We start from the raw sequence: 20,770 nt of genomic DNA, 5'->3' as shown, positions 1-20,770 counted from the left end.
AGTACTTACATTTGAGTACTTGCCGATATCGAGTACCGATACTAGTCCTTAATGATCCCATTCCAGTTGTTAGTTCCTTTTGTAAATGTGCTTTATTGTTGTTGTCTTTAGTCTGACTGGAACAAAGTGCTGCTACTGACATTTAATGTGTTGGAATGAGCGTTTCTCAATTAATCCACCAAGGGGCACCGGTCTGAATTAACCATACTGGACAATACCACGAAGAAGAGTAAAGTCTTTTGAGAAGAAGAAAGTCAGTAATAACAAACATGGAGACGACGGAGGCAACACTAATGTGATACTAATATTGCAGCGTTTTCACTGGTAAGGTTTAAAAGTTTAGCTTCAGCAGGAAGGGAAAAGAGAAATGAGCGATAAGTTTCGTTTTCACTTCTGTTGGCGGCGGTCCGCACCGCTCCGTACTCCCGCTGGTATTCTCATTCTGTTTACGCATCCGCCAGCACCTGGAAAACGGATGGAATGTACACAGAGGACAGACAGAACGCTGCGTCCGTATCTGTCTTTAACGTTACTTGCAGTCAGCGTTACTTTTATCACCGTCATTTATTCTGAAAAATCTCCACACTCCCCACATATTATTCCACCGCCGCGTACCTGCTGCACTGAACTGTGAATGTCACACGGCCGTAAGTGGTATCGGTGCATTTGTATCGGATATCTTTTACGAGTATGAGTACACACACTGAGTATCGGAGCCGATGCCGATACTCGTATCGGTGCATCCCTAAAATACACACAAGAAAAAAAATCTTGATTGAGGGTCTCATAATTCATGCATGAAAGGGTTAAAAATTACCTTGAAAAGCCATTAGCTTTAGATGCATTAGCATTAGCATTTTTCAGTTTGAAGCAGTCAGAGTCGAAATAAAACTTACAAAGAAGGAGAAAGTAAAATCCAATGTCCATATTAATAATCATCAGTAAATTACCTGAGGTTTGCTAATAAAATAAACGTTCATCCGCAAGTAAAGTTTACTTGATGATCACCCTTGTAGAATTTACTTACAATTCTAAGGGCAAATACTTCCCTAAGTTTTCCAAAGTAAATAACACCCCCAATTTTTTTCAGTGTAGAAGAGTGGTGAAGGCAATCAGATTTTTTTGATTTTGGGTTAAAATTAAAAGAATGTGATGTAATGCCAAATATTAATAAAAACCTATTCTAATTCTGATTACGTAGTTCCAGTGTTGTTTTCTCTCCAGTTTTTCTCCAGTGTTGTAACATGACATTATATCCGTGCTGTAAACTAGAGGCTCCATCAACTGCCATGAAAGCAGGTTACGACCACAAGCCCAACGACCACACTGTAGCTTTAAGACAGGCTTAGGATCCACTGGGCCCGACCTTTAACCTGTAACATCCCATTTACCAAAGAGAGAACACAGAAGGTCATTCATAAACTTACAGACCAACGTTGTGCACAGCAGTGGCAGGTTTTAAAGTTAAACCGAGTCACATTTTAGTCACTGCCGTCTTGGATTTTAGGGGTCAGAGGTGGTATATTTGGACAGGAAGTGCTAGGGATGATGGGGGAGCTAATGCTAAAAACTTACTGAAATCATCCAACATTGTTAATTTAACAACAGTAGGAAAAAAATATTATTCAGTAAAGAGAAGATCTGGAAGTCTGAAAGATCCGTCAATCACACCTGTCAATCAAAGCCCATATGGCAGATATTAAAAACTTCCTTTCAATCTTATTAGAAAATCTTATCAACAGAGGATTAGTTTAAAGATGCACCAGGAGAACCGTTATAAGAAGGTTCGAGGAAAACACACAAGACCAGAATCACACAAATATTGAAAGGTTCAATGCAAGTCTGTGGAGGTCAGAGCTTTGTTTCACCTCCATCTAGTGGTTGTCAGTGGTATTACACTTTAAGGTAAATTAGCTTCACTTGGAGTCTGAATCAACAGGTACAGACCACATCTGCAGTCTGATACAGCTTCAGTAAAACACCGGTGTTTGTGTATGAGCATTTCAAGTTGTTTTGACCATACTTTTTGGTTCTATCTTTTCTGTTTTTGCGTTGAATGGTGTGAATATCAAGAACAAAAACCACAGTTACTTTGGTCTCAATGCTGAAAAAACTGTAATATGACTAAAATGGTCCCAGTGCTAGTTTAGGGCCAGCGCTGGTTCTTATTGTGGGTTTTTTAATTACAATTTTGCTTTTCCATTGGCGATGCTACATCATTACATTACCATATACATTCACAGATGATGGAAAGAGACGAGAGAGTGAATGTAGACTAGATACCTTTAAATTATACTTTTCTAAATACTACTGCTGCTGGCAAGGTTATAATAGTTTTGGATTTTTCATTATAGTTTAGTTTTATTTAGTTTTGACTGTTTTTTTTTTCAGTAATTCAGTTAGTTTTAATTAGTTTTTAGAGCAGGTTTGCTAGTTTTTATTAGTTTTCGTTATTTTCTAAATGCCAAGTTTTAGTTTAGTTTTAGTTTCTTTATATTTTTTATCTTCTTCGCCATCATATTCAAATAAATCCCAGACAGGACTCTGCTGCTTTCTCCACAAGTGACGAGAAGTGACGGACCGTTAAATATCATACAGTGCCAGCAGATAAAATTGCGCGAGGGAAATAAATCGATTTCATATCAATCCGACATTGACAAAGACGAAAACGAAGGGAATTTTATCCATCATTTTTATCCATTTTAGTTAGTTTTGTAAGCACACAATGCAGTTTCAGTTAGTTATCTTTTTTTTTTTCTTTTAATTATAGTTTTTATTTATTTCAGTTAACAAAAATGTTTTTTTAATTCCAGTTTTGGTCATTTCGTTAGTTTTCGTTAACGATAATAACCTTTGCTGCTGGGTCACTAAATGTAGTGTTAAAGGGGTCATATTTTGCTAAACCCACTTTTATTAGCCTTTGGTTAATTTATTTGTGTATTTGGACCCTAATAGTTCAAAAAGGTTGAATTTGAACCCTCCAGGTGCTGCAAAGCTATCTTTAAATTCATTTTGGCAAAAGTCGAGTGGATTTTAACAACCGGTTTTAATTCCTTCTTAAAGGGCCAGCGCTCAAAACGACCTTTCTGGTGTCATTACTCAGAAATAGGGTTGAAGATGGACCTGTGGAGTTGAATTAATGAAGAATTCAGACCCAAGCAGAGCATTTACAGTTTATGTAGACCACAGGGAAATGTTTGAAAATGCAGAATTCCATTTAAAAAAGCAAAATATCAGTCCTTTAAGCGTATTCTAGGCAACACTGGAAGAGTCTAAATGTCAAATCTGTAGTTGATTTAATAAGACAGAACCTACTTGAAAACCTGATGTTATCAAAGATGTGTTTTCCCTTTAGCTGTTCTTATTAATGCCAGATAACAAGATAGCCGACATGCCTCATAAACCACATGACCACAATCAAGACCTTGACAATCAGAGCTGATTTTACCACAGCAGAAACAGCCTTATTATGGCCTTATGCTGGTGGCTCTGATGAGACCATGGTGGTTGTTTTCTTTACTTCACACTGATATTTCATACTGACCAAATACGTAGAATTTATTAAGTTATAATTTAGGGTTTAATATTTTTCTTTGAATGAGGATATGCTGACACTCCAGTGATTCACAGAAATGAAAATAAATCAACACAAACAGCTGGCACGAAAATAAACCACATTTTGCTAAAAAGTGAAGAGCTACATTCACTGTAACTGCATTAGTTTTATCAGGACAAATTAATTCAACCATCAAGTCCACAAGTAAGAGCACTGTTTCCATTGTAGTCTTATCAAATATCCTCAACAGACCGACATCTCTGACCAGATACTGTACAAAACCAGGTCTAGACTGACCCGTACAAATCATCTGATCAAATTCAGTAAGACTCTGTTCCGTCACAGCACAGATTTACATTTCCAGCATCATCCAAGAGCAATATAGGTGTAAAGTTCATGGTTTCTGGTGCAACAGTGTTTAAACTGCACAAGTTATATTAGTAGAACTTTAATTCATGTAATTTAAGCATGTATTTGTATATGTATTTTATTTACATTATGTATTTCTGTATTCTATCCACAGAAAAAACAAGTGGTTCCAGGCACAACAAACCCCGCCCCTCGTACGTATTGTAACTCATTTTGGCATCGATCCAGCTGATGTCATCATGTCTATGCATGTGATGATGTCAGTATATCAACTGCTTCTATATACGAGGGCTGTTCAATAAGTTCATGGCCTCACCCAGAAATACTGGTTGTTATAATACAGGATGTTCCATTCTTTCGTGATGGGATAGTGATGCTTGAACATCGATGGACCAAGTGCATTGCTGTAAATGGAGATTATGTTGAAAAATAAAATATAAATTATCAGTCTGTGTTGTTCTGTTCTGGGTGAGGCCATGAACTTATTGAACGGCCCTCGTATGTGCCAAGTTTGAAGTAAATTGAAACAAAATTGATGTTTTTATAGATATTTGAAATTTCACCCATTATAAGTAAATGGGGGGGGTAAAAATTTATAAAAATTAGAACTTTGGCCTGCTTTTTCCAAAACGTAACCACATCTGCACTGGGTCACTGTCAATTTATGAACCCAATTTGGTATGAATTCAACCAATAGTTCTGCTGCTGAAGTGTTGACAGCGAAAAAACACAAACGAACTGAACCAAAAACAATACCCCTCGCCTCCCCTTCGGGGGGGTGGGGTAATAAAGTACAATTTGCTTTTTTTATCTTATGTTAAGAGATGGACAAGTTTCCCACTGATGTTTCTAAAGTCTGTGTCGCCCCCTGCTGGTCACTCACCTTTCTGCAGAGTCTGTGCTCTGGACTCCTTCCCTGTGAGATAAGCGTCTCCAAAAGATGGATTTTTACTTCCTGAAAAACACAAAATACTAACATTAGGAAGGACATCAGACAGAAACCTAACAGAACAGGTCAGAATTTTATTTATAAAGGGGGAAAAAATTGTACTTGTTCTTCCTGGAAGGTACATTTTTATAACAGACTCTTCTGTGTCTTTGCGTTACTGATGATGTTCAGGTATAAATTAACAAAGAAAACATTCAAAGTGTGATATGAAATATCATATTCATGTTCAGGTTCCATTTTACTGCAAATAGCTTTACACAAGACTGAGACATTAATGAAAAGTCAGTCTAAAAGTATATCAGAGTATATCATGACAGAATATATAATCATAGTTGTATGAAATGACCCACCTATGTGTAAAACCAATAAAATATTATAAATAAAAGGCATATGTGGCTCATTTCATACCACATCCCCTGTGACTTTTCAATACATGTCATGGATTTTCTTTAAAAAGTCATGTCAAGCTTTAAATCTCTAAGTACAGGTCAAGTTGTTTTGTGTTTTTTATGTCATAAATACAATATTAACTCATTTATTCATTCAAATTTGTCCCAGGGAGTTGAATGCAATATAATCAGAGCCTGAGCAGTTGTTCATTTTTCACCAATTGTGCTGAAATTTGTACAAATTTGCAGCTACATAGTATTAACAGAGTAATAAAACAACTGTTTGAAGGTATGAGAGTAGCAAAATGTAACTCCATAAAATAAATTATGGCTTTTCAGGTTATGAAAACAGTTTTTTAGCCTTTAGTTCAAAGGTAACCCTTAGAAAACTTAGTAAAAGGCCTTAAAATTAAACTAAACACATAGAGACAACATTTATCCATTATTCTTCAAATAAGTGGAACAAATTTTCAGTAGAATAAATATAAACACTGTTACATCAAGGTTGGAAACATGAATAAACTCTATACCTTACACTTTATTCTAACTTCACTTAAATAATTCCTATTGCCATGTAAGTCTGGAATAGTGTATATTCATTTAATCAGCATTTTATAAATATTATATTATATTATATGATATTATATTACATTATATAGATTCTCTGTTTATATTCAATCGTTTAAGTACATTGTTTCATTTCCCTTTAGATGCTCATTTTATTTATGTAAAACACATTATTTATGAAATGCACCACATAAACTCACTTTAGATTCAATATTTAAACTCTGGATCAGAATCAGATGAGACACTGATTAATGCTGTTGTATTTTGTTATTAAGAATCCATAATCGAGGTTAATTTCATAGTTAACCTCTATTAATTCACAGCTGAATTACTTCTACAAATCAACAACCAGAATATCCTGAGGAGCTGGATTATGTAGACTGTAGTCCAGCACCACCCAGTGGTCAGGGGAGGAACTACAGCAGAATCCAAAACCTTTGTAAACATTAGTGGAGGCTGAAGGTCAGAGATAAAGAGCAGGTATGAGTCACTCAGAGGTGAACAGCTCTGGATTCTGTTTGATAAGAACCTGCTGCTTCCAAACACACACTCAGCAACTACAACTAAGGCTACGTTCAGACAGCAGGTCTTAATACACAATTTGGATTTTTGGTGAAATCCAATTTTTGTGTGTGCTTGTTCATATCACACATTAAACGCAACTTCTACCAGTTTTGAGTATGACCTGAAGAGGCCACCTTCAGCATGCCAATACGTGTTGGTGTGTTTTTAACTCCAGCTCCTATGAATTCATCTACAGGCTCTCATGAAACATAGGCTTTTTTTTTTTTTTTTTACAATTTGTATTTATTTCTCATTTCTATCACTATCATACAATCCAATCTCCTCAGGTTGAGGAGCAAGAAAAGAAACAAAAGAACAGAAAACAAACAAATGAAAAGAACAGCCTGTGTTGTGTGTCAGAATGTGTTTAGGTCCCTTAAAAGTGGGGTGCCCCCAGTTACATTTCTGACCTCCTAGTTCCCTACTCACCCTCACAACCACTCCATTCATCAAACCTTAACCTCCTATCCATCCCCCGCTCCAATTTCTCAACAAAAGGCGACTGTGCTTTTGCAATTCTGGCCCCAACCCTCTGGAATAGTCTTCCCCATTACATCAGATCATCAGATTCTATAGACACCTTCAAGCGACTCTTAAAAACTCACTTTTATAAACAAGCATTTCATTAAATCTCTTCTGTTTACGCCCCAGTGAATTCATGTTACTGATTTGACTTCTTCCCTGGAGTCTCTGTGCTTTATCGCCTCACAGGTTTTCCCAAGATCATCACAGGTTTTCCTAAGATCATCTCTGGACCTGCTGCTGTGGTACTGCCTCTCTCCACCTTCATCATCATCACTCACTTATCCATATAGTTACAATAGTGTTTATTATACTGTTCCATAGATGTTCTAGTTCAGTTATCTGTGCATTAGCTGCATCCATGCATCTCCCCCACCTCCCCCCTCTCCCCCAGTCTCTCTCTATCTCTATCGCTCTCTCTTTTCTCCTCCTTTACTCTCTCTCTTTAACCCCAACTGGTCAAGGCAGACAGCAATCCTTCAGGAGTCTGGGTCTGCTCCAGGTTTCTGCTGTTAAAGGGAAGTTTTTCCTTCCACTGTCACCAGTCATAAGTGTTTGCTCCTGGAGGATTCTGTAGGGTTTCTGTAAATTGGCTTAAAATTTGATTTGATTTGATTTGATTTGATTTGATCTATCTCTCCTTTATGTGAAGCACTTTGTAACATGTTGTTTTAAAAAGTGCTATATAAATAAAGCTTTACTTACTTTACCTGGAGCATTTTTTACTATATTGCTTAAAATCCCCTTCACACCCCGATTACAACCAATTAATTAAATGCTCTAACACAAAAATTTAAAAAAAAAAATTTGTCACCTATGGAACGGACAGGACTGAAAAAACACCATCCAATCATTTTAAGCGCCCACTCGAAATGATTGAACGGTGATATGTCCATCAAACTCTACTGCCATTTGCCCCCCCCCTCCCCCTCTGTGCATACCCCTCTTCGTGCGTGAATCGTGCGTTCTCAGAGGCTTGGAGCACTGGTACAGGAAATGAAGACAGAGCCAGAGCTTGGCTATATTAGTTATATTAGGATGGAAAGTTCACCAGCAAACTGTTTTGTCACAAATATAAATCAGCAGTAAATGTAATGTTAGTCACATAGGTATGAACTAGGGCTGTTCTGTAAGAGCGGAGTTGTTGGAGGAGACTGGATGAGGTATGCATGGATCAGGGTTGGAGCCAAGGCCAGGAGCCAGGGCCAGAGCCGGGCAATGGGCTGTATGCACAGCAAAGTTATAATAGTTTTGGATTTTTCATTATAATTTAGTTTTATTTAGTTTTGACTTTTTTTTGTCTAATTCAGTTAGTTTTAAGTTGTTTTTACAGCAGGTTCACTAGTTTTTATTAGTTTTCATTTTTTTTCTAAATGCTTAGTTTTAGTTTAGGTTTAGTATTAATTCTAGTTTTGTCGTATCTTTTCTCTTCTTTGCCGTTGTATTCCAATAAATCCCAGACAGGACTCTGCTGCTTTCTCCCAACTTTAGTCTCCATGTTTCCAGGTAGAGTGGGGACAAGAAGACGACTATAAACCACAAGTGACGAGAAGTGACGGACCGTGAAGTGCCGTATGGTGCTGCTAGCTAAAATTGCTAGAGCGAAATAAATTGCTTTTGTATCAATCCGACATTGAAAAAGACGAAAACTAAGGGAATTTTATCCATAATTTTTATAAGTTTTAGTTAGTTTTGTAAGCACACAGTACAGTTTCAGTTAGTTATCATTTTTTTTCTTTTAATTATAGTTTTTATTTATTTCAGTTAACAAAAATGTTTTTACAATTCTAGTTTTCGTCATTTTGTTAGTTTTCATTAATGATAATAACCTTGATGCACAGCCCCACTATTTCCTGAACTTCAGGTGAGTTCTTTTTTTCCGCACTGATTAATCCAGGTGTGCCTAATTAATCAGTATCACAACTAGAAGTAGCAGACACACCTGGATTAATCAGTGTGTCCAATAATGAAACACAGGAAATAAAGGAGCCACCTGAAGTTCAAGAAGTAGTGGACCTGTGCATAGAGTCAATTGTTCCTGTGCAGCACTCGTGAACCCTCGGGAACAAGCATTGTGTATGCCAGTACTCTGGAGGCGTGGCTTCAGGGGGATGTCTGAAGAATGGGGTTTGGACTTTTGAATTGAGTATTTTCAAAATGTAGCTTGCGCGAACCATTTTTCTAAGATCTCCTACCCCACCTTTAATAGACACATTTTTCCCTGAATGTCAGCCATTTTCCCCAGTTTTTTATACAGAGATTTTCTTTCAACTTCAGTTTTTATCTAAGATGTTCCATGACAAGTATATCATCAATGACTGAAAGCAATTGTTTGTCAGACAGAGCATCAGTCTTCAGCCAGTTCTTTGTTATGGACTTCCTCCCAGCCACCAGGAGGATCTTGACAAGATATCTGTCTCCTTTATGCACCGTTTCTTCCAAATGTCCGAGGTACAGAATAAGACAGTAATTTGGGATTGCATATCCCAACACATCACAGAGAGCTGAGTGAACCTTCCCCCAGAAGGGTTGAATCCTACTATATAATACACGTTCTGTGTCCCATCGATGTTGCAGCACAGGAGGGCGTTTGTACAGATTTTCTTCAGCCTTCACAGGCCTGATCGCCGCCAAACTCGCCAAATGAAAAGAAACATTACCCGACTATCTACTAGGCACAATTTTATGTACGTTTTCAAATTTTGTGAGGTATGCTGGGCGATTTTAGCCTCTCTCTACTTTGAATTCTTCATCCCTGTTGCCATACGCCATTTTCGGAAGTGGTTATGCTGCCATTCATGAAATTTCTACTGCTAGAAGACCATGCTACAATGTGAAGGCTGCAGTTCACTACCGCTGTATGAATTTAATCATGCTTGACAGGCCAAACAAATACATGCCCTTCCCTTCATGCCTCACATGTTGGCTCAAATTATTACCTGAACAATGCATGATTACATGGTAGTTTACAAATGGATAGTGGTGGCAGACAAGTTCTACTTATCATGCTTTCGTACAAGGGCACCACGGGTACAATACCGTTAATATTTGAAAATAAAGGCTTTTTAAAATTTTCTAACAAAGCGAGTGCCTGGATTTTTGTCTTTTTCCTATTAATAAAATTACTTGATTCTGCTCAAACAGCGACTGCCACATGTTGCCAACTACAACCTCTGAAACCCTCTTTTTCCAAAGTAGGATTATGTCAATGTCCTTGAAGGTTTTTAAGGAAAACTCTTAATATTCATCACAAGTGAATAAAAAAAAGTTCAAGATGTTTTATTGTTCTTTCATCCACTGAAAAGTAAACACACATAAAGGCTTAGAAAACACAAATTAATTACGAAATTTGTCTCAGAGGGATAAACTTAACAGGATTCAGAGCAGATCTTTTAGGTTCTGCAGGGCCTTGTGGCTTGAATAGATGTTTTTAAAAGAATATTTTCCAGAAAATCCATGACATGAACAGGAAAAGGCTCTGAATCCTGAGTTGACACAGGCTAATCTCCTTGGATTCTTTCACAGTTTGTTTTAAAAAAGGAATGTTTTTGCAGATATTTATAGGCTCTGAAATCAGCGGCTGCCACTGAACAGTCCTAAATTTAGACATTAACAAACCTGCCCTCTGGTGTTATAGGTTCTTTATTTTATTATTTGAGAGAACACGTATGCAGCCGCCGTAGCAATGTGTTTAAATATGCACATTTACACATCTCTGTATTTTACATGTATGTATTTAGTTTCTCATTCATCATTTTCTTTTAATTTATTCATTTACTTTTATACTATTTTATGTTCTTCTTGTTTTCTGGGTGCCTATATCTGCTGTAGGTGTCGTGGACAGAGCCTATAGTCATGTGATTTCATTACTACAAGTATATGATATGACAAATTCTATGATTTAACTTGTGTCATCTGTGGATGATTAATAAATTCATAATATAAATGTGCCCTTCAGCAGGATTCACCTCTTTTTTCCCTTCTCTTTTTCAACCTTGTGAGTAAAAACTGGAACATGATGGAATAAAAACTTAAAGGGGCTATACGTAATATTTACAGTTACATTTTTTTGGTTTTTTTACTGAAATGATCATCATAGCATTTAGAATAGCTAGCTGTGAACTTCTACCAAAGATACCAATGTATTGGATTGTAGAGATAAGACCTGGATTTATTTCCAGTGACAGGCGACGAACGTTGATTCATTGGTGGTTTTGGTCCTAAGTGTGTTCTGGTCCATTACTTCCAGTGGTGTAGTCCAGGGTATACGGCAGTATACGGAGTATACCTACTTATTTTTCAGTCAGCATTGCGTATACCCCCTTCTAAATCCCCCTGATGTGCTCCATTTCGTAGTATCTGAGCCAAATTGCCCACATTTTCCCCTAGGATGGTGAAGCCATGACCCGTCCTACTCTGCCTCTAATTGGCTAGTACTTGGTACCTAAACTGATTAGATAGGTTAACTTTAGGCATGAGGACTAATGAGCCAATCAGAGGCAGAGTAGGGCCGGTCACGCCAAGGAAAATAATGCTAACTTAGCACCAGAGCCAGGGCTCTGCTTAGCGCTGGCTTCCTCTGGAACTTGACTGGACACCTCAGGTGCCAGTGCCACCCCAGCTGATTGACAAGTCACTGCACGTCTCATTGAAAGATGCACGATTATTGGAAATGTGAATGAGAAAGGCAGAATAAGCGTCTTTCAAATGAGTGACACACATCGAGAGGACCTACTTTCATGGAACACATAATTCTGAGGTAAGTTTTAAGGTGGTTTCAGAATGAGTCACTGTTTTAAACTACTGGTCATATGACTGCACATTTAGAGGAGAGACTTTGTCGCCAATAGTTCAACTACGTTAGTAGGCTAACATTATGAAAGGCTAACATTATCCAATGTTTACCTCATGTTGAATACATTTACATTCATGCAGCTGCTTGTGTGACCAGTAAAACCTACAAACTGCTCCTGATCAAGTCATGATAATTTTATAATAGTGAACAAATACTACTGATGGACTGTTGGGTAAACTAAACAGAGTAGTCTTACATATAACTGTATCTAAAATGGGGGTTTTCTGGACTACTTAAAAAAAAAATATGAGTATACCCACTTCTCCAGGGACCACTACACCACTGATTAAGAACTCTGCTTGACTATTTCTGATGTTACTTCATATTTAAAGTGGTATTAGCTGGCCACAGATACAGTAACTGTCCTCACTACAGTCTGACGTCCCTCTCACCTTCTGAAGACACGAACTGTCCGACCGCCAGCGATCCTCCGCCTCCCGTCTCCACGAACTCCACCTCGGACACAATGATGTTGTCCTCGAGGACGGAGCCGCAGCCCATGCAGACGGCATCTCCACGGGCCTGGTCCACATCGACGTCCGAGCTGCCGCAGTTCTTACACGCCCTGGGGCTCATGGTGTCACGCCTACAGCCTCAAAGCCTGATGGGAAAAGAGGGAGAAGAGGTTTATGCGAATCTTCGAACCCCCTCTGACTAATTCAGTTCAAGCACTGATCTGATCACTAGTGCCCCCTTACGCAACACTTCTATGGAAGCACATGTATGAACTTTAGTAAATGTGCCCATCACTCCAACACTAGCAAAATATTGAATTAGTCACATGACCTCACATCGAAACAAAGTCCGCCATTTTGGGTTTTATGCCATTTTCGCAGTTTATTCACATTGTATTTTATTGACTTTATTTTATTGGTCAGTGTCATCGACAAACACTGGCGATCAAAATGTATTAAAACACTATGCAAAACTTTAACATCGTTGTCATGGCAATGCATCAAATTGTAATGTTTTTCTCAAATTTTCATTCACCATGAATAACAAAATGGCAACAACTCAATGGTACTTCGTCCAATCTGCTCCAAATTTCAGTTGCTTTTTCAGACACCCACAAAACATGTTACAGAGTCCATGAACTTAAGACAATACCACAAAAGAAATGAAATATGTGTGGCAGGGCACCTTTGAATAATAAAGAAAAGAAAAATTCATGTCATATCAATGTGGAGAGCATCAAAACTAACAAAAATAACTTTTCTCAACTGTGACTGATGCAGGTGGTCTCCCAAGCGATTCAGCTACTTTTGTTTTTTTAGCTTTGTTTTTGATGGCTTTTCTGAATTTTTGTACACAGATGATGATAAAAGGTTGAAAATGAGGCTAAATTATACACTTCTCACTATGGAAGGACCACCCAAGATCTCCACGCACTTAAGCCCACCTAAAACAAAGAGAGAACCCTGATCTGAGGTGGGCGAATAATTACTTTCAAAGCTGAGTCGCATATGATAACGACTGTAAAACTTTTAGAAGCAAACATTCACTTTCACATGTAAATAATTCAACTGTTTCACTGCAACAGGTTCTTCTGGTTTCTTTAAGTCCATGTGAGGAGGGGGGTGTACCTGAAGAGTCTAAACCTGCCTAAAAATTCCACTTTTGCAGGAGGTTGCACATGCAGAAGTACAAATACTGGCAAAAATAAAGACTCAGGTAAAAGTAGGTTTAAAAGTAGCACCGACTGAACAAAAAGTGAAAAGCACATCCTCAAAGTATAAAAGTAAAAAAAAAAAAAAAATAGCCCTTTACATCCTAACCCATTGTTGACAAAGGTTTGTTTGCTCATTGAATAAAAACTCAGATTAAATTAATTTTGGTTATTCTACTTAAAGCAGTGTTTTTCAACCTTGGGGTCGGGACCCCACATGGGGTCGCCTGGAATTCAAATGGGGTCGCCTGAAATTTCTAGTAATTGATAAAAAAAAAAAAAAAAAACCAACTTGCCAATAAAAAAATATATGGTGAGTTGAGAGAGACAATCCCAATACTTAAAAGACATGACAAACTGTGAAGCTGAAACTGAAGCACTGTGGTGCTGTTTATCTGTCAAATGTTCATTGTGGTCAGTTTCAGATGCTGCAGCTCTTTCATAATTCATAGTTTGAGTTCTTGTTGTTCGGTATTAATTGTCAGCCTTGTAAATCCAAACTGGACTGACTGTACATATCCTGACCAAGGAAAATAAAATTCTCACTTTGTGCACTAACCTACACCTGGCTTTTCTGCCTCCGTCCATAATAATATACATTCTATAGACTAAATGTTGTCTAAAATTAATGTTTATTTGCAACATAGTATAGCAAACTATTACATGATCCAAAAGAAATTAATTTTAGCAGAAAAAAGTCTCCATTTTGAATGTCTGGGGTCATCAGAAATTTGTGATGTTAAAATGGAGTCCCGAGCCAAAAAAAGGTTAGGAACCACTGACTTAAAGTGATGAAGTGTCTATTTATGGTTCATATGACTACTCTAGGTGCAGTGGGAAAAGCATATAGTAATCCATATGAAATTCTATGATTTGCCTTGTGTTTAGGTTATGTTTGTTGTTTTAGTAAAGTTCTAATGTCCACACATATGCATTTGTCTCTGTATTTAGATCCAATCTGATATATGTGAAGTATGAACAGCAGCAAAAACAATAGTTTCAGGTTAAAAACAGCTTCTGTAAACCACAGTGGTCGTATTTAGTGTGACCTCCCTTTGCACTTATGAGTTTAACCCTTTTGTTCAGACAATATGAGGTTTACAGCATTCATTTTCCAGTGTTATATACCAGGTTTCATTCAACACGTCAGATGTTTCTCATTGTTTGTGCTGCCTCTTGTCACGGGGTCACACTAAATAGTGACTTTAACCTTTACAACACATTTAGTTCAGATTTGGGTGTCTTTTAAAGCTGTGCACATATTTTCTGCGTTTTCTTGTTGTATGTGAGGAAAAGAGACTGAGAAATAAATATGTATGATCATTTCAACCCTAAAAAACAACAAGGCTAAATGTGGAACAGAGCTGCCTATATATATTTTTCAATTTGTGTGTATATTAAAACATACTTGAACTCACCATGTATTAAAGAAGTACATAGTAAAGTTTTTGTACTTAGTTTCTTCCCATTTCTGCACTTCAGAACCAACATTTTGCAGACATTTCTATCATTTGGATTCAAAAGACAGTAGTTTTACCCTAGCTATGTTTATGTGTTTTGTTTTTTTTTTAATCATATTTTTTATTTTGTGTGTGTATATGAAAAGGTACTTGAACTCACCATGTATTAAAGAAGTACATAGTAAAGTTTTTGTACATAATTTCTTCCCATTTCTGCACTTCAGAAACAACACTTTTGCAGACATTTCTATCATTTGCATTCAAAAGATAATAGTTTTACCCTCGCTATATTTATGAGTTATTTTTTAAATCATAATTTTTATTTTGTTTGAGTATATTAAAACGCACTTGAACTCACCATGTATTAAAGAAGTACATAGTAAAGTTTTTGTACTTAGTTTCTTCCCATTTCTGCACATCAGAACCAACATTTTTGTAGACATTTCTATCATTTGCATTCAAAAGACAGTATTTTTATGCTAGCTATGTTTATGTGAGTTATTTCTTATTTTGTGTGTATACTAAAATGTACTTGAACTCACCATGTATCAAAAAAGTACATAGTAGTGTTTTTGTACTTAGTTTCTACCCATTTCTGCACATCAGAACCAACATTTTTGTAGACATTTCTATCATTTGCATTCAAAAGACAGTAGTTTTACCCTAGCTATATTTATGTGAGTTACTTTTTATTTTGTTTGTGTGTATATTAAAATGTACTTGAACTCACCATGTATTAAAAAACTACATAGTAAAGTTTTTGTACTTAGTTTCTTCCCATTTCTGCACTTCAGAACCAATGTCTTTGCAGACATTTCTATCATTTGCATTCGAAAGACAGTAGTTTCACCCTAGCTATATTCATGTGAGTTATTTTTTTAAATCATGTTTTTTATTTTGTGTGTGTATATTAAAATGTACTTGAACTCACCATGTATCAAAGAAGTACAAAGCAGTGGCGGCACCAAGGGGAGGCATAGGGGGACAAATGCCCCCCCAATCACAACCTTTGCCCTCCCAGTTGCCCCCCCCCCACCCCACCCAGATTTGGGCAAATCTTTGGGAAAATTCAGGCAATGAAGAAATATGAAAAATTCATCAATGAAAGTGTACATAACACATTTTGATACACTATAATACAACCAGGCAGACAGTCCCCCCTCCATGTACGCATCTATAGAGGGTTCTCTCAAAGGCCAGCTGGCTGTTTGTTTGCTGCATGTTTTTCTAATGTGAATAGAGAAATATGTGACAGTAGATTGTACCTATTAAATAATCATAACAGAAAGTCTGAGTTGTTCATGTTGTAGTTTGTAACAAATACTTTGAATACATTAAGTATTACCTGATTTTACCTAAAATTGCCCTCTATATAAAGTGTAACGGATAGGCTATATATATATACATATATCAGCCGCTAAAGCGAAAAGTGTTAATTTCACGCTATGCATTTTCTTTGCCCTCCAGTTGCCCCCCCCCACACACACACACACACACACATACACACTTTTAAAATCCTGGTGCCCCCACTGGTACAAAGTACCAGCATTTCTGCCACAAAACCAACATTTTTGCAGACATTTCTATAATTTGCATTCAAAAGACAGTAGTTTTACCCTAGCTATGTTCATGAGAGTTATTTTTTTATTTCGTATGTGTATATTAAAATGTACTTGAACTCACCATGTATTAAAGAAGTACATAGTAAAGTTTTTGTACTTAATTTCTTCCCATTTCTGCACTTTAGAACCAACATTTTTGCAGACATTTCTATCATTTGCATTCAGAAGACAGTAGTTTTACCCTAGCTATGTTTATGTGAGTCCTTGTTTGAGTTCTGCTCCTATCTGTCCCAGGTCGTGGGTCTGTGCAGTGCCATCCTTCCAGCAGTGATTGTGCACAACTCCCTGGCTCTCTCCTCCCATTAGCCCCTCAGCTACGTGGCAGTGCTCAGCGACTAACTCAGCTGTTTCTTACCTCAGATTTCAACCCGGACTCTTCCTCTGGTCCAATCAGACAGTCCCACCCCTGAAGACCACCCCCCACCGTTTTCACTCACATTCTATTTCATTCACATTTTCCCTTATAGTTGTAGTGTAGTTGTGTTGGCTGTGGGTCCGTGAACGCCTCACATGTTGACAGCTGAGTGTTAGCAAAGCCGGCTAACGATAACATACTTTAACACATACACGCCCGGGTTAATAAACATGACATACGCAGCTGATAAACACAAACAGTGTGGAATATCGTGTCCTTACCCACACACACGCGTGGTTTCCCCACAGCAGCAGTCTGTCACTCAAGTCAGTCACGCCGGCTCGCGTGTCCAACTCTTCCACGCACAACTTACACGTGTTTTTTGCTCAAACTGTGGATTTGTCTCTCTATGTTTGACTTATCTCATCGTGACTGTGCTCTTCGTGGACACCGTGGAAGCCAAAAGTAGTGTGGCAGCTCACCGTGGGCTGCTAAATGCTGTAATGTCCCTGCAATCCTCAACACAACACACCCAACATGTGCGTCTGATGCCGGGGAGACACGGACGAGACCAACGCGGCTTGGAGGGGGGGCCGCGGCGTGGGCAGGCCCTGCCGTGGACATAACACGTCCAGTGTGTTCAGGATTTTATAAACATGCGCCTAAAATACTAATGCGTTTCATATTACATTCAAGGAAATATGTAAATTCAGCACAGTATGAGAAATATACTAGAAAAGTGGATCTAATGAACCCCGTGTGTGTGTAATGGTACTTTACATCAGTTTAAATGGACAGTGCAGTCAGATAATAAAATCTAAATGTCAAAGTTATACCCAGTATAATAATAATAATAATAATAATAATAATAATAATAATAATAATAATAATAATAATAATAATAATACGGAAGATATGGAAGAGGATGAGAGCCACTAGGAAAAAAAAATTAAGGTCCAATATATTTTTATTATTATTATTATTATTATTAGGAAAAAAAGTCTGAGTTTAAAGCCAAGATTCTGAGAAATAAATCAGAATTCTCAGTTTAGATTCAGAATTCTGAGTTTAAAGTCAAAATTCTGAGATTAAGGTCAGAATTCTGAGAAGAAAAAAAAAGTCAGAATTTGGACTTTAAACTCAGAATTCTGAATTTAAACTGAGAATTCTGACATATTTCTCAGAATCCTGGCTTGAATCTCAGACTTTTTTTCATAATAATAAAATATATATATATATTGGATTTTTTTTTTTTTTCTAGTGGCTCTAATCCTCTTCCATATCTTTCTACGGAGCCCGTTAGGGGACAGTGAGGGAAAAAAATTAAATAAAGAAAAATAAAAAAAACAGGCTAAGTTTTCCCAGATCTCGCACTACTTTTACAAGATCTTGCAAATCTTTTTTTTTCTCAATGTCCCCCAGTGGGCTCTGTAGAATTCAGAATTTTTTTTCTTATAATAATTAATAATAAAAATAAATATATATTGGAACCCCCCCCCCCCCCCCCAGTGGCCCTAATCCTCTTCTGTATACTACTACTACTACTACTAATAATAATAATAATAATAATAATAATAATAATAATAATAATTAGTTCCACTTCACAATGGATTTCAGCTCATGCATGAAGATATGTTTTTCGATGCTTGAGTTTGGTCTTTTTTTAGGGGGGGGGGGGGGGTGTCAAGTGAAATGTTAAAAATTTCCAAATTAAACATTCACACGAAAATAAAATGACAATTAATTAATGAACTAAACCCAAGTAATTGTTCACGAATCAGCACCAATAATAAAAGGTAATGTTTATTTAAATTTACCAGAAACAAAACATACTTTTAAGAGTTAAAAGTTATTCAATATTTGATCAGAGTTGAAGTTCATGTTGTTGTTACTCTTCTGTTTTTGCCTGTTGTTTGTTTCAGTTTCAGGGACTGTATCAGTGTTTGTTTGTGTATAAACCCCTGTCCCGTTCTCCCATCAGGTAATATCCATACAGTAATAAAAAAATTAAATCCAACCAATAGGGGGAACTGATCTAAGGTTCAAAACCCTCTTGGATCCAAACTGTCGAGTAACTCATGGCCCCAGGACACTTATATTGGAGGACAAATCGCTGAACAGGACAGGGTTTAAAAAAAAAAAAATTGAAGTTGATCAAAATATCGAGGCAAAAAAAGCAAAACAAATATATTAATCTATACTATTTTTATGGCAGTTTTTGGACGTGGACAAGTCCTGAATTATGCAACTGAGTAAGAAATGTTAAATCTGGTGCAAACCAAAAACTAATGATGCACCAAAATCAATAATTTGGCTAATTGTCAACATATCCAAGACAATATTTACAAAAAATACCCCAGGCCTCCAACATTTGTTAAGTGAAAGAGCAAATTTTTTGCTGTACATTTTCCATAATTAACAACAGTGATTTGAAGTTATCAAACTGCAGTTTAAAGGGTTAAAATCCTTAAAATGATTGAATGTTCAGTAGTTCTAAGCAGGACTTAAGAGATTTGTACTAGGAAAAAAGAAATCTATAAATAATGATAAAAACAATAATAATAATGATCTACTAAGTTTTTATAGCAGTTTTTTGGAAGAGGACATTTTCATCCTGAATTACTCAAGAGGGTAGTAATTTTTTCACACTGTTCAGATGATCTTGTAGAAAAATCTAAATGAGAATTCTCAATTTTGTCAAAACAGAGACTTTGTTGATGCCTAATGAAGAGGAAAAAAATTGTCCAAATGGACGAAAATGTCCATAGTGACGCATGAGGGTTAACCATCCAGAAAAAAAAAGAAGTTTGTGTGAAATTATTTCTAAAATGAAATCCTTATAAAATTAAATATAAAATAAAATGAAAATGTGAAGTTTTTTTGGTTGTTTCTTCTGGATTTTATCACAATAAAAATAGTTTTATTTTGTAGTGAGGGTACATTTTTCCTCTCCTGACACAATGAAACACACAAACAACCACCAAAATGTATAAACACTTGATTTTATTCTCAACAGAATAATGCAACAAAGGGTGTAATACATCATTCTCAGCGTAGTAAAGGAAGCAGTGGGTAAAAAGGACTGTGGCGGTGGGTTCGGGGCCATAAAGTGCAGGTACAAACACTGGCTGAGAAACGAGTCGGTGAAGTTACACTTAGTGCTTCAGACTGACGGTAAAGGGCAGCACCGGGGTCACATCCATCACAGAAACATGACTCCACTTGGTTCATTTAAGGTAGAACTCACACATTTTTAATAAAGTAAAAGAGATATAAACGTGAAGATAAGTTACTCTGATGTATCCTTCAAAAGGGAGTAATAATCAGGTTCTGGAAACTGAAATATTACATAAAAATCCTGGTGTCATTTTGATCAGAATTAGGATGAGGTTCTGAGTAGTAGTGTGTAAAAAAAAAAAAAAAAAAAGTTTTGGATTGAACGGATATGAGTAGAGCTTATAAGTGTAACTGGCCGAAAACGATAACATACAGAAGGTAAAATAATGGACAAAATAATCCAAAATACATGAAAGTGTGCAGCCCTCATGTCTATCTTCACAACAAACAACAGTTTTACACAGATGGATTTTCAGTCATGGGACAACATCAAAACACGCGTCCTTTTTTTTTTAAACGACAAAACCTCGCCATCGGGTTCTTCCTCTCGTCATCAAACTCATTTTACATCTTAGGTGAGTAGCGTAGAAAAATAAACTTTATGCGACGAAGTGGAGGTGAGAGAGAGAAACTTCAAATGCCTGCCGTCGATCTCGGACAAACACAGAAGGAACACGGATCCCAGTGGGATTATTACATATGTAAACAGACACTACATGACCACAAGTATGAACACGACATCCGAGTACCGATCAGAATCAGCTGCAAAGCGTTGGTTA

At 36.9% G+C, this 20,770-nt stretch overlaps 1 protein-coding gene across 1 annotated transcript in view; it reads right to left on the bottom strand.

Moving 5' to 3' along the window:
• Positions 1-17,396, bottom strand: part of LOC115413190 (transcription factor IIIB 90 kDa subunit-like) — a 272,574-nt gene extending 255,178 nt beyond the window's left edge. The window contains exons 1-3 of the mRNA XM_030125943.1: positions 17,156-17,396; positions 12,164-12,372; positions 4,809-4,880 (exon numbers count right to left, since the gene is read on the bottom strand). Coding sequence (XP_029981803.1) covers positions 4,809-4,880; positions 12,164-12,347 — 256 coding nt within the window. The 5' untranslated portion in view covers positions 12,348-12,372; positions 17,156-17,396. The remainder of the gene's footprint in view (positions 1-4,808; positions 4,881-12,163; positions 12,373-17,155) is intronic.
• Between the last annotated feature and the right edge of the window lie 3,374 nt (positions 17,397-20,770).

This window comes from Sphaeramia orbicularis, chromosome 22 (genome assembly GCF_902148855.1).
Source record: "Sphaeramia orbicularis chromosome 22, fSphaOr1.1, whole genome shotgun sequence".
Taxonomy (NCBI): Eukaryota; Metazoa; Chordata; class Actinopteri; order Kurtiformes; family Apogonidae; genus Sphaeramia; species Sphaeramia orbicularis.
Note: the sequence above shows the minus strand (reverse complement) of the source record. Positions and strands in the feature narration are given on the sequence as shown.